Source organism: Pezoporus occidentalis, unplaced genomic scaffold (assembly GCF_034315485.1).
Source record: "Pezoporus occidentalis ecotype Australia unplaced genomic scaffold, CSIRO_AGI_Poc_V1 ctg54, whole genome shotgun sequence".
NCBI classification, from domain to species: Eukaryota; Metazoa; Chordata; class Aves; order Psittaciformes; family Psittacidae; genus Pezoporus; species Pezoporus occidentalis.
The window spans coordinates 4,246,764-4,261,924 of NW_026915877.1; the positions used below are offsets into that span (position 1 = coordinate 4,246,764).

General features: G+C 44.6%; 1 protein-coding gene across 9 annotated transcripts in view; it reads left to right on the forward strand.

The window, feature by feature from the left end:
- The window catches only part of FMNL2 (formin like 2), a 146,830-nt gene that overhangs the window by 112,279 nt on the left and 19,390 nt on the right, over positions 1-15,161 (forward strand). For all 9 annotated transcript variants that reach the window (XM_062637797.1, XM_062637796.1, XM_062637799.1 and 6 more), the window contains exons 10-12: positions 8,812-8,886; positions 12,728-12,838; positions 14,144-14,293. In XM_062637797.1, the coding sequence (XP_062493781.1) occupies positions 8,812-8,886; positions 12,728-12,838; positions 14,144-14,293 (336 nt within the window). The remainder of the gene's footprint in view (positions 1-8,811; positions 8,887-12,727; positions 12,839-14,143; positions 14,294-15,161) is intronic.

Here is a 15,161-nt window from a genome sequence, read left to right on the forward strand (position 1 = left end):
AGATGTTATTTTCATAACTCTCATCATTTTTGAAGTCTAGGTGCTTCTTAGCCTCTTCTTAGCTATTGTCTATTATGTGACAATAAGCCTCAGCTGCTTGGCTAAGTTTGTACTTGTGGGATGGTCAGGTCTTGCTTGTGAGGAGCTTGATTAGCCAGGAAGCCAGTAGAAGTTTTGGGTTAGCTGCAGCTGTTCTGGGTGTCATCAGGCCTCAAACAGCTTCTGAGCTGTTCCAGAGCATTGGGGTGGTGCTGGAGGCTGTTGCTCAGCCCCATTGCCAGGAGCAGGACTGCCTTTGACTACTGCAAGTGGCTTTGAGCGTGCTCCAGCTGCCTGCACTCTGCACCTGGGAAACTTCCTTTTTTGGAGTGATGCTGGACTGAATTCTCCTGTATTTATTGCAAATAGTTGAAGTTACTGTGCCACAGGTAACGCATAACTTGCAGGTGTTTGCTATTCCCTTATCTTTTTGACCCTTTGTGGCCTGCTGTTGGTTCTGTTTGCAGCCACCTCTTATTCCCAGCACCTTGCGCTGAAGGCAAACACTGCTTGAGGTGGGGTATTGCAGCCTTGACGGGCTGAGCTCCTCAGCATAGCCACAACCCCTGCCTTTACCCACTTGCCAGCGGGCTTCCTCAGCAGTGTCTTGGTCCTTTGTGCTTGTTTCCATGGATTTGTGAGAACTGGCTACACGTTTTTATCCAAGTTACCTCAGATTTGTGTCACAGGACAAGCAGATGCATTTCAGCAGAATGCCAGGGGAAGAAAGGAGAGCAGAGTTAGCTGCAAGACAGCTTTAGAGGAGCTCCAAGAGTCACAGACCAGATGCTAAGAGCTTGTGCCCCACTTAAATTGAAACAGGCTCAGGGCACTGTTGGAAAATAAAATGTATTTTCCTAATGCTTATTCAGAGTGGTTAATTCATTTTAATAGTGTGATTGCTTGTGTGGGAACACAGAGAATTAAGCTGGTCTTTTACCACCAAGAATAAACCTTTGTTTTACCATTATTTCATTGCTTACTCCCCTTACTGTTTCCTGGAAATGCTGCTTGGAATTTGCAGAGGTGCACTACTGGAGCTTAGACATGATTGTGTCCTGGTAAATCTGTCCGTGGCCATCAGAAATGGCGAGAGCCAGCATGATGCAAGTGTGTGGTTTCTCACACTCCCTTCTGCTTACTTCACATAGATGTGGCATAGAGACAGTGCTGCTTAAACCACAGCATAACCATGAGGTGGTAACTCACTCAGAACCCAGAATGAGCATTGTTCAAAGCTGCCCTTGGTGCCTGTTTACTGACATCTTGCCATAATCAAACTGCTTTTGTTCATAGCTGCCTTGTCAAGGAAGGATGTTTTTGTGTTGATGAGATGCTACAGGTTGAGAAGATCTTTTAATCACCACTGCCATGGACTGGATACTTCTAATATGTAACTTGTATGCCAAGAGCAAAATACTCAGGAAATGTTTTACTGAAATTGATATTGGTTGGAAGATAAAAAAGATTTTACAGAGCTGACAAAAAAGTGTATTTTACAGAGCTGACAAAAAAGACCTGCTATTCTTGTGTCAAAATTTCTGTGGTGAGATAAAGGTGTCTGCCGTAGGTTGAAAACCCAGGCACTTCCCATCCGAGAGTGCAGCTGTAATCCCAGTCAGCTGAACCCTGCCAGGTCTTGGTCCAGGAAACAATGTATGGGAAAATTCATCTTTCTACCTGGCTGGCATTTTGAATTGGGGGAAAATAAAAATGTAACAAGCTGCTGAAGGGGGAAGTTTCAGCACACTGCAGATGTGTGTGGCTTGACTTCATCAGTGGGATAATAAATGGTTGATTACTGGCTGTCCCCATCTGCAAGGCAGGGGAGGAATCCCCATAGGCGGGTGTCTCCTGAGGCACAGAAATCATGTGGACAGGTTATGAAGTAGGTGAGAACATCCAGAAATAGAAGTAACACAAAAGTTTTAGTTCAACAGAATTAAGGCTTGTTGAGGCTATGAGTGTTTTCCAACTCACTTACAGCCTTGCTTCAAAATTGAATTTTTTTGTGGCATTTCTAGTTAGCTGTTTTATTTACATGATTTACATGGTTTTCATTTACTGGAAGCATAGCAGCCAATAAATGAATAGCTTCAATAGGTTTACAGATATGTTGAAAAAAATCATAACCCAACAGCACTAATGCAGTTGCATAATGAAAACAAAGAAGTTTTGGGTTGTTTTGCAAATATTTATTTCCTCATCTTTAGTTAAGATCTGAAAATGACAGTTTCTGAATATACTTCACAGCACTCTGGACTAACATTTAAAGGAGGACAATCTTAGATCCTTAGGCAGCTTTTTGTTAATCTCCATTTTAGATATAGCAAAGTTTACTTTCACTACAACTCAGTATTTCTGGGAGAAGACCAGAGGACTCTTCCACTTCCTTTTTTTTTTTTTTAATAAGCACAATAGTAGTTTTAAAATGAATCCAAACTGAGGAGGCAAAAGAATTGACTGAGATCTGTAGTGAGACATCCAGTCAGAAATAATCTTGGCTGTCTGCAGCAAACACTTCCTTACTTTGGCTCTTGTCCAGCAAAAGAGTTAAATTGCTTATTATACAAGCATATACCAGAATAATTGAATTCAGTAAGGTGAGTGTAAGCACTGTTTTTGCTCCAAGACTAAAAGAAATGCCAAAAAAATACATTGGAATTCAGGCAATCAAAAAATTTTGGGAAATCTCATCATCTGGTGGTTATTCCAGCATCTGAACTTCCCTAGGTGCTGGGGAGAGAAGAGCTGACCTAACTTGTTGGAGACCAGGGGATGAGAGAGGAGCTGGGTCTGGCACGATGGTGCTCCCTCTTGTTCTCACATCAGTTTAATTGACTTGCATGTTTGCTGCTCTAAAATATCTGACAGGTGAGAAGAACTGTGATCCCATCACACATCACCCAGTTGTGACTATTAATGATGAATTTACAGAGGTCATCTGTAAGCCAATTCAGAGGGTTCATCTGAATTGCTGGGCAACACCCTGAAGGCGTGGCAAATGAACCTCATTGTTTACCTCCGCCTGTTTTCACTCTGGCAAAGTGAGACAATATTGTTCACCCCTTAATTTTCACAATGCTTAATTCAAAGTCAGATTTATCTTATTTGAATGATGAATGGCAGCACTGAAAACAGCAGTTCTGAATTATTCTTACCAGCCATTACAATAACTCAGTACTAGAAGAAACTGTAAGTGCTGGAAAATGTAAATGCATTTGTTATCTTCTGCGCTGCAGTATTTTGAGAGTGTCTTAACCCTGCTGGTAGAGAAGTAAAGGGTATTTTAACCTAGTAAGTATTAAATAACTGTTTACTTAACCAGTAACTTACGGGAAAACTCATTTTTTGTTCTTCAGCAAACTGCAAAAATGTCAGCATGGTCAGCCCAAACAAAGTGTTCCTGTGGAGTGCTGCTTGGCGGTGGTGGGATCTGCTGATCACAGTGGGCTGTTGTGGGGGAGAGAAAGACAGCATTGTCCCTCCAGACAAAGGAGCACAGACAGGAGAAAAGGTTCACAAAGGGTCCCATGAATATTTTTGGGTTGTGTATACATCAGCCTGTTTATAACACCACAGCCAGTATGGGCCATGTTCATCTACACAGTGCATATTTGCTATGAAATTGTGCTGGTACTTCTTGCTGTTACAGAACTCAAAAGTTATTGAAGGAGGAGAGAGCAGCTTAAAATAACCTTTGGGCAACACATAGATAGTCATTTTAACATCTGCACTGACAGAAAATGTCCTGTGTAGCAAAGCCTTTCCTAAGGTCTAGGTATTTTAAGGGGTTTGTTTTCCCTGCCTTGAGATCACTGTTAACTGCCTTTGCCATGCCAGAACACATTCACCTCAAGTGTAAATACAGCCAAAATGATTTAATTTTCTGTATGGAATTTGGGATGTGGAGAAGAGAGCAGTCTGGCAGCTGCATCTCGTAGTGTGCGTTCTGTACTGTTGGCCAGCAGGCTGCAGCTCCAAAGCCTTAAATACTGCTGGTGTTTGCTGCCATCTCCGTATTGAGCATGCTGTCTTTGCTTGTGGTGAGGTTAGTTAGGAGCTGCACTCTCCAGCAAGATGAAGTGGTGCTTTGTGTTGTTAGATAGCTGTTTGAGGTAGGAGGACAATGGACATGCTTTGGTCAGCCTGCATTTTCACTTTCTGCCTGACACTGCACATGAAAACATCTTCAGTTTTTCCAAAATACCCTTCTTGTCTTTTGCTGTCTGTCCACGTTGCCTTTTTGGAGCATCTTACAGTAACACAGCCATGTGAGCAGGAGCAATGCAAGGATTGTCATAGTTGAACTTTGCTTTTGGGTGGTCTGGATGTGAGGTATATGACCTGAGCTGCATGCCAGGTGGATATGGATATAATTGTCACTAAATTTTTGTAATGGTTCTTTTTACCTTCTTATAGGATTGTATTTTACCTTCGTAATAGATTTGTGATGGGTTTACTTTGTTAGCACCCAAAGCCTTTCCAGAGAAAGGACCCATCGTGGGTGGTTTTCCATAAGGCCACATTGTTCTTCTAGAATGACATGGGCTTAATGCAACCTAAAAAGTTTTTTCACAGTGTAAGTAGAGACAGAAGGTTTTTTTATAGCTGTGGTAACCCATTTAATCTTGCTTCTTCACCGAATAATGCTAATAAAAGAAAGATCAGCCTTTCTTAGTCCCAGCCATGCTTTCAAATGACAGACCCTGGAAATTAATTCAAATATAAATGGCAACATATGGTTTTATGTGGTGGGATTTGATTTCAGCATTCATCTTGGATTTTGGCCAATTTTCAGGCTGTAGGCTTCATCTATAGTCTCACTCTCTTTAATCTTCCAGGATAAATTATATCATTTCATGAAAGGCAGTTCCCTGTCTCTGGAAATGCACTGACTCATCTGATGATAGTGTGAAATAGCTGCAAGTAGCCACTGAAAGCCGCAGGTTGTTGTTGCTTTTCTTCTTGCAATAAGCTCCTGTATTCCAGCTAGCCAGGGCTGCTTGCATTCCTGGATCAGCAGTTCTCTGCTGAGGCTGTATCACTTCAGGTTGCTCCCTGATTTAATTAATCAGCCATAAATGGCTTGTAGTTGTTTATATCAGCTTTCCTCATCCATGTGGAATGGTTTACATTAGAAATCAGTCCTTTTGGCTTTTATTGTTAAGTGATTGCGTGCACCATTGTTATGTTTCTTTCCACAATACATGATTTTGTTCAAATAATTTTCTCTGAAATGGGTACAAGAGAGATGCTATTGTTTAGAGCTCAAAGTTGAGATGAACCTACTTTATTCTTTCGTGATGTTGATTTTTAACTGTTTTGTGGGGAGGGGAGAGTATGGAGAGTGCTGGCAGAGCTTGCAGTGGGTCTAACTGAAATAGCATTCCATTTACTATGGTAGGAAAAAAAGTGGCCTGGGATGATAACGTAAGGATAAGTGCACCTAAGCAGCCCATGATGCAAGGGGAGATGGTTGCTGGGGTTTGCTTTGAGCAAGGGTTGGATCAAGCCCAGCGTATGCCTCCAAAATCAAATTATATCAGTGGGCAGCTGCTGCCTTTGATCCCTACAGTGCCAGTAGGTTCCTGAAACCCAGCCAGATTCTAGTTTTCTCTGGCTCTTGCTGACAGAGGCTGGTCTTTTCTCAGAGTTTCGTCTCTTTCCCTCCTGAAGAGTGTGTTGCTCCTGCATGGAAGCATGTGTGTCTTGGCAGGGACATATGCCACAGCAGAGCTGTATGCAGCTGCATGCCTGCAGGCTATACCCTGCCTGGATCACTTTTGGTGGGCCCTGAGTAAGAATGTGGCTGGTAGGGCATTCGTGGTGGGAGTAGGTCACATTGCTGCGTGTTCAAGGAACTTGAGTTTCTTCAAGACAAAATGATTCCCGGTCATGGATGCAGAGAGCAGGGGAGACGGATGGGATGCCAACAGGCACTGGTGATGTCTGGTGTGGAGATGCTCTGGATGAGCTAAGTGCACTCATCCCACCTCATGCTTTTAACTGCATGCTTGTGAAACCAGGGTAGCCATGCCAAAATGCTCATGATGGTCTCCCTTCTCCCTGTTTTTCCAAGGGTGCTCCTGGCCACTTTGGATTTGAGTTTGGACATTTGGTAGCTTTGCAGAGCCTAAGACTCTTCACCAGAGTCTTAAGCTACCTGCTGAAAAGCGCAGCACACTGGAAGGCTGGGGCAAGGGCTGGCTCGCTTGCTCTCAGTTTCTGCTGAAGTTGCTCTGTTGGGAGTCTGCATGCAGTGTTTGGGCTTTGATATCCCAGCGAGGTGATTCCTGACCCTACAGGGAGGCTTTGCAAGCATTAAGAGGAAAAGCTCGAGATTAAACTGAAAATTTACATCCCGAAACTGAATGGCAGTGGCTCTCCAAACTCCCCCATCCTTTCCATGTCCCGGGCCCCCCATCTCTGTTAGGCAGAGACAGGTCGTGCATGCTTCACCCCTTGCACAACTGCAGGCTAGGTAATACAAAAGAGACTTGCTCCATCCAAGAGTGGGTCTCTCTTGGCTCCATTTTACTCTTAGACCTTAATGTGTGTTTTATGAGCCATGAAGAACAGCCCCTGTGAAGGTGTTTAAACTTTCAAAACCACTTTCATGGCATAGACTGCAGAGAGACCTGAGTCCTTTGGGTTTAAGATCATGATAATTTGCTTGATCAGCAAGTGTAATCTGTTTTTCATGAGGGTGCATGCTTTGTTATTTGTGTTGATTCTACATTGTGTGTCTTTAAGGTTAAGTTGGACACATTTAAACACAACTTCAGCAAGTGTTTGTGTGCGACTTCAGCACCCTCCTAGCAGGAGCTATGTGAGTAGGGGTTGTGGAGCCCACACAGAGCCCATTAGTTGCAATTTGTGGGATTATAGCCATGAATATTGATGGTAATGTTATCAGATAGTTCATCATAACCAGTTTCCCTGTCCTCTCACAGAGATCCAGTGGCAGAATTCCCATTGACGTCAGGTACTGACCACAAATACCTGAATAATAACACAGTTGTGGCAATTTTGCTTAGGAACGACAGAAGTTGTATCACATACACCACAAGTATGTTTTATTCGGTTGTAACAGCAGAAGCATGGCAAGAAGTCACTCAACAAGCCATTTCTTGCAGGACTTTGCAAATCTTGTGATTAGCTCAGTTTAGGTGCTGCTAAACTCTGACTTCAGTGAGGTCTGCTCGGTGCCTTAAACTTTGTGAACTGTAGGATAGATATAGTTACAAGGAGGAAGGTGATACAGGAATAGTAATAATAATGCGTACTTTGTAAAGTTTTGGGAGTATGTAGAAACCCTAGTTGGGAATTTGGTTTCCTTGTGGAGGGCACAAACATAGAAATATGTACAAAGAACTGGTACCTGCCCCAGAGAGGATAGCTTCTAAAGAAGCAGCAAACAGTGCTTTCTCTTATCCCTAATTACCATCCACTGTCTAATATATAACAACTGGGCCACGATCTGGTTGTTAAGGAAAACAGCAGCTGATGTCTAGAGGGGTGTGCTGCTCAGAGGCCAGTCAACCCTAACTAGACAGCCTGGGTTGGAGGTCTCACTGCTGTGTCCCTTGCTCCTGGTCAGTATCTCCCAGTGCTCCTGGGACATTTCAGTGAAATCTGGTTGAGGAAGGAAGGAGCCCCTTGGGCTCACTGAGGGTTTTGTTCCTAAGTAGAAGGGAAGTCTCAGTTCTCCAGATGACTTTTTCAGGACCCTTAAGAGCAAAATGGCTTCTTTCAGAGCTCCTTCTGTCTGTCTGTAAGCAGCCAGCATCTAAGGAGGGTGAAGCTGGGAGCAGCATTGAACACTGTTAGTGCACGGATGTGCCTACCCAGGCAGTTACCACTTTGTTCAGAAGAGCATGCCTGTGCTCTTCCTGAATTCATTGCTCAGTTTGACAGGAAAATCCAGCAGGTGAGAAAAGTCAACTCATGGTGCAGGGTATGAGGGAGCTCTCAGTGAATTTGGGAACATGTGGAACACTTCACATTTCTCCCATTGTGTTGCATCTGGCCATGCTGGGGCAGCTGTGTGTGGGGTAGCTCCCTGCACTGGCTCCTAGACCTACAGCTTAGGTGTTTGGAGTAGTCCGTTTGTGTCTGGACAGAAAAAATATCCCAAATGATGCACCACAGAGGGAGGAGTTGCAGTTGCTAAGTAGAGAGAATGGGGGATGGATGCATCTCCTGGTGCTCATCTCTGCTCCCTTCTGCTTTCTGACTTAATGTCTTGTGATTTTGGTGTGGATTACTCTAGGTCAATTGTGTGCTGAGAAAAGTAGGACTGAGCCAGAGAAGCTACTGGGAAGTAGTAAGATTTAACAATATCCTGCTTTATCTTAGATCTTATTTCTCCCTCCAATTGCTTGTGTTTCCTGCCAACACCCCTGTATTACAGCTCTGTAATTCTGACCAGCTGATAGTTACGCTGATGTATTTCACTCCCTGTTTAGCTGGTGAAAATTTTCTGGTTTTCCTCCCAGTAGTTTGGTCATCTTCTTAAAATATATTGCAGTGGAAAGACAGTCTGAAGTGTGAGAGAGGCCAAGTCTTCCTGTGACATAGCCTAGTGCAACTCTATGTTTGTACCATCAATGAGTATGATTAAATTTTGTAGAGGAAAAGATACAAAGGTTTATAATTGTACCTGACCTGTTAGAGAGATTTTGAGCAAGGAGATGGTGTTTGCTTTTTAAACATTTTTCGTGGTCTCTCTTGCAAGCTGTAGTTTAACACATGGTGATTCTTTTGTAGGTGTGTGGAGAGAAACAGCGCTTTGAGAAGCTGATGGAGCACTTCCGAAATGAAGACAACAATATAGACTTCATGGTGAGCGCTATTTATCACCAGCAAACTTTGGTTTTAGTGTGTACTATGTCTGGTCATGCTGTCATAGGCAGAGATGTATCTGTCTTCTTGTCCTTAGCCTAAAATTAACACAGTAAAATGTTTTTATATTCCAACCTATATAATGTACGTTTCATTTTTAGCTTCTGTTCAATTTAATTGTCTTCAAGACATGCCTTGTACCATACTGAAGGTAAGAGGAGAGCAGCCTCTTGGTCATGTGTGCTATTTCTCTGTGGCAAAGCAGCAGCTTCTGCAATATCAAGATATGTATTCTGTCTGTGTGCCAACATCTTCAGAGTCACAGACAGGGAAGTGTGGGAGAGACTCACTGCAGCTGCTGTCTGTCCTTATCTGCTGATAAATATAGCATTAGTTTGCACCACTTTTAGTTCTTCAGTGTTCATATGCATGATTATTCACCAAATCCACTTCCCCTGGAGCACAAGAGGGAACAGCGAGAGAGGAAGCTCTGCCTGGCACCCACAAACACCAGTGCCAGCTTGCATGTTGGCATTGCGTGAAAAGCACAGGTTGTGACAGTGAGGATGAGCCAGCTGCTTATGTGTCTGGTATCAAAAATACTTCTGTATCCATTTTTTTTAAAGTCTAAGTCATGTCAGAAGTGTGAGAAATTTAAGTCCTATTCTTAATTAGAAAACAAATGCTGGCATAGTCAGTGCAACCTCCCTTATGCTGCTCATGCTCAGTGCCTCAGATTTGATGTGATCCTCTTCTGAGGTGAGAGCAAAGCAGGAAGGCTTTCCACCCGGAAGCCTCTGTTAAACATGTGTGACACTTCATCCTGTTTTACTGCTGAGCTTTGTGTTAAAGACCTCCTTCTGCCAGAAATTAGGCATTAAAGCGTCCAGTGTGGTGCTTCCTACAGGCTTTGTACACTCCAGTGTCAGTGTCTTGCAGCCCTGATGGCCAGGGCAGGCTCACACCCTTGAAGGGACAGCAGAATAAAAAGGAGATGGTATGAGTAAGATAGAATGGTCTCTTTCTTCTATTAAAAAAAAAAAAAAAAAAGTTAGTGGTCCTTGCAATTTTACTCAATTTAGCAAGCTGCTGTCAGTAATTCTGACACATTACAGTTGGTTTTGTTCCTTGTTACCACAGTCCCAGTAAGGACATGTTGGTAGTCACAGTATACATTAAGTATTCCCAGATGTGCATACAGTTTAGTCTATAATGTAGCAGAAAGATTTGTCAGTTCTCAACATCCACTCTTAGTCATTTCTCCCATGCTCACAGAGAGGGGTAATCATATTTGGTGAGTGGGAGAATAGTACAGCTTGGAGCAGCCTGGAAGCAAGAGGATGGCAGCAGCCTGCAGCCAGCTACCTTGCTGTGAGCCTTTTAAAAAATAAAATAATCCTTCCTTGTTGTTTAAAATATTAATTAGAGTATTGTAAGGCTATACAAGGCAATATGCATGTGAGTGTGTGTCTGTACAAGCCTGTAAATAGTCAGCATCCAGACAGCATTTAAGAAAATTTCCTGGTTCTCTTAGGCCATAGGTTGAAAGTAGTGATGAAATTTGCTTGAAAAAGAATAAATACAGGTTTTTTAGGTCTTGCCCAAATACTAATAAAATCTGCATCTTTGGGCTGCTTCCACCAGCTATGGGGCTTGACTCTGTGACAAGCTTAAAGCTAGAAGAGAGGGCTCATGACAAGCGATTTGGCAGGTCCTCTCGTTCTTGTCGCCATCTGGCCCTAATGAGCTCCACATGCTGTGCTCGGCAGGCACTAGCCGGCGGGCGCACTTCAGGGGCACACAGGGAGCACTGCAGGCCCTGGCGCTGCGGGAGCCTGCGGGTCACACCAGCTGTGCCCAGGGCAGGCATCATGCCTTTACGCAGGTCAGGGTAAAATGGGTGCTGTAGCCCAGGCTCCCAGATGTTAAATTAAAGTTCAAGTAATTCAAGGAGTTGCAGCGACTGAACATAAACAAAGACCTGTTCTCTCAGGACCTGTCTTTCATGCTGCCCTAAATGGAGAAGGCAAGAGCTGTCTGGGAAACTGGAGCTGGAGGGCGCTGCGGTTAATTGCATGGATCGAGAGGGAGGGAAGAGCGGCAAAAAGGCAAAAGTATTCTAGAGAAGGTTCCTGTTGTTGACATTGACTTACTTCATTTTAAAAGCAACTTTCTTAGATTAGTTTTCTTTCACTTGATACATTCCTTAGTTGTGTATGTAAGGATCTGAGAAGGGAAATGAGAATTTGGCCCAAACGTTGTGAGAGCCAAAGCAAGTATAACAAAAGCACTTTTGAAATAGGGAAATTTGGCTCTGGGTGATACGACAGGACAGCAAGGTTCAGCTGGCTAAAGCCAGTACCAGCACTGGGAGGAAATAGAGTTCACCACAAGAACTGGAAAAGGTCCTGCAAAGACTTGAAACCTGGAGCTAGGTTTCCAACTGCATGGACTGGATTGTTCATTTAAGAGATGCATACACACTGAGAGGTGGGGGTGGGATATCACAGGGGTTCTTCAATGAGTCTCTAGACCATTATCTTAATTATCTGTGTTATGAGTCTCACAGCTTTGCATTATCTAGAACTGAAGTCTTTTTGGAAACAGAATGGTTTAAGTTAGTCAGTTCTACATGGGAAGATGTAACCGAAATATTCTGACTGACCTTTGTTGGGTCCTTGTGGTCCCAGTTCCTCCAAAGCTGGGTGGTACTGGACAGTTTGGCTGGGAAAGTTTCTGTGGCAGCTCAGCAGCTGCTGGGACCTCTGGCTGGAAGGAGCAGCTCTGGGCATCCCAGCCAGAGTTGCAGTCAAAGGTCCCAGTAGAGCAGATGCCTGCCTATGAGTTTATCCTCTGGGCCCTGCAAGAGATCACAGAAAACTGGCCAGTTTCCTGTATCAAACTGGTGATCCAGCAAGTAGCCTTCAGTTTATTCTTCCCAAAAAGTGATCCAGAGATGTGGGGTCTCCTCTCCTGGAGACTTTTCCTGCAGGTAAAATCAGGTTGCTTCTATTTTATCTTCTCAGGTTCATTCTGGAAATCTGGGAAGTATCTCAGTAGATGTTGAAAAGCTACATTACTACCTCAGTTGCAGTGTTGTTAGTAGGGTAGGGTTATGCCCTTGAGAAGCCCAGGAAGGACCAGGCAAACCCTCTCTTAAAGCAGCTCAGAGGGTCATAGACATGATCTGTGAGCTGAAAGAGGGCTGGGGAAACTTGTGCAGAGCAGGATTTGGCTGTGCCATACATTCAAGTAAAGGGCAAACCTTTTGGGATTTGTAGCCCAGTTCCTGCCATTGTGCAGGAGGTTTCCCTCACTGCTTGTACCACTGGCAACCTGCTTCATTCTTTTCCTTTCCTTCTTTGTTTGGGACATGTTTGGATGCCGACTCCTATGATCTGGTTCAGTTACCAAACCACAGCTTTGGAAATATTCTTTTTGCAAACAACAAAGTGCCTTTTGTGAAAGTCCCATTTCCTAAACTAGGGATTCCAGTTGCAAAATTAATCTCACTTTTACAAGCTGTTGTAGAAATGGCGTTATTTTCTTAAAGAGCTTGTGTGCTTGTACAATGTCTGGCTATGCAAGCTGGCATGGAAAGCATTTGTGTTCACCACCACACAGGAAAGGTAGACTGCAGACATGACTAATTTCTGGAACCCATGTTTCCCTTTATCACAGCAGATGAACGCTCTGTAAGCCCAAGTCCAGCACCAACTTGGAAAAGACCTGCAGAACAGCAGATCACAGTTTCCCCTTGTACTTTCTGCAAGGAAATGTTGTCATTTGTTGTGTCTGATCCTCTGACGCCTCCTCTCACGTGCAGTGGTTTTCCTTACAGGTGGCCTGCATGCAATTCATCAACATCGTTGTCCACTCAGTGGAGGACATGAACTTCAGAGTCCACCTGCAGTACGAATTTACAAAGCTTGGCCTGGATGAGTACTTGGATGTGAGTATGATCTGGGTCTCCACCACCTCGCAGCGCAGATCTGTTCCCCACGGCTGGGCACATGTGAGCTAGGCCCACCTACAGCCATGGTGGGTCCCAACCACATCCCTCAGCTCTGCCACTGCCCGGCCTAGCCTTAAACCTCCTTAAAGCCCTCACCCGAGAGCTTTTAGGAGGGCAGAGCGCGGTTGTCCCATGGTCTCTGCTAAAAATGCCATGCCTTGGCTGCTGACTGGGGGCTGTGGCCTGGAGCCAACCCTGCAGAAGAAAAATCAGCTGCAACTAACTGCAATTACAGACTGGGAGCTAAATTTTTAGCTTTGCCTTATAACAAAGGGAGGATGAACCGCAGTCGTCCTCGCCCATGCCACGTCCCTGACCTCTAGCTGTGGGCTACAAGCCTTGTGTTGACTCCAGCTCAGATACTGCCAGGGCCCCCTCCATCTCTGCATGAAAAAAATCCTCCTTTGAGTTTTCTCTTGTTAGCCAGGTGTTTTCTTGTGTCCTCAGGGAAATGCTTGCTTTCAGAAGAAAGCTGCTTTTGTATTTCCCATTCTTGTATTTTTCTTTCTCTCCCTGTTCCTGCCCTTGGGAGTGCACATGAACATGGTACTCGTATTGACGAGGGATTGAGTTGTCCCTGTTGACTTCTGCTCAGCAGTAACCAGGAGAGAGGTTTTCTGCTGTCTGCAAGACTGAACACAGGTCTGTTTGGGGACCCAGTGTGGCACAAACCCTGCAGTCCCCTGGGAACAGGCAGAGCACTTCAAAACTGGTGCTCTGGTGTTATCTTTGGAGATAAAGCATGATCACTTTGAACACAGCAAACTCCAACGCAAGGTCAGTGGGAGCAATTGGACGGTTTGCTCCAGGCCATGTGGCTGCTTTGAACCCAAACACAGGCCTCATCTCTGCCTACTGGACACTGAGCTGGTGACCACCATGGGCAGCAGCAGGGCCAGCCCCACCGGCTGCATGCCTCCCTGGCCTTGCACTCTCTCAGAGCTGGGACATGGCATTCAGAGCTTGCCACAGTCAATGAGCAAGCACAGAAGAAAGCAGTAACATCCTCTGTAGTAGCACAAGATAAGATGCTGCTTAGCTTTATTTGAAAGGTCTGGATTTTTGGTTTAAAAAAAATGACTTTTTTATTTATGACCCCAGCTAACATTAGATTGTGGTGTTCTGGGTGATGGAAGCGGCCTGAGCTCCCACTGCTCTCCCCACCCCATTTGCTGTCTGCATCCCTCTTGCTGCGAATGGCTGCCAATGCTGAGTGACACGCTTGTCTTCTTGGATTTGCAGAAACTGAAACACACGGAGAGTGATAAACTGCAGGTGCAAATTCAAGCTTACCTGGATAACGTTTTTGATGTAGGAGCTTTACTGGAGGATGCTGAAACCAAGAATGCAGCCCTGGAAAGAGTTGAAGAACTGGAAGAAAACATTTCCCATGTTAGTACCACACTTTATCACCTTTGCCTCTGAAGTAGTTTGGAACCCGCTCTGCACATGGGCTTTGCTATGGCCTATTTTGGGAGGTGGAAGCACAGACACAGCAGGGCTACCGCCTTTCGGGTCAGGTTCACTTAGAAAAAGCCTTAGGACTACTATGCTTCTGCACTGGGGGAATAATCAGGTATTTGGCAAATGAAGGAACCTGGGAGATGTCGGGCAGGTAAACTTCCTGGGTGCTTTCAAGCTGTATTTTGGACCTCGTATTCTGTGTGTTTAATTTTCTGTGTGCTCCACTTGCTACGAAGGCTTGTTCACAAACTGTTTATTGGCCTGATGAGAAAATGTCTTATTCTGTCATTTTATTTACTATCCTATCTGATGCAACCCCTAGCTTCTTACAAAGGATGGCATTGCCTTGTTAATGTGGGGCTTGACACAGCATTTCTGTGTACATCAAGGGATAGTTTAGCCTGTGCTCCGCAGTGTCTGCCTGTATGACTGCTCACATGGACACAGCTGAAGTGCTTGCACACCTCATTAGCATCAGCCAGTTTATCCCCAAAAGCTGCTATGAGCTGGGAGGTGATGACCCCCTGTGCCTGGGGGCCAGCGGAGCAGAGGTCCCCAAGGCCCTGGTGCAGCAGGTTTGCAGCTTCAGAGGCTTCAGCTTCAGTTTGGTTGCAGTTCCAGGTGGAGTCAGTTGGCACACAGAGCCTCTGTGCAAGGTTATTTCATAAGCTGGGGAAGCTAATTTACATAGAAACTGCAAATTCATTAGTAATGCAGTACTGGTAAATAGAGCAGATAACACCCCCCCCCCCCCCCCATCAGTGTCTTAAAACACATTAGTGGGCTTAAGCGGGAA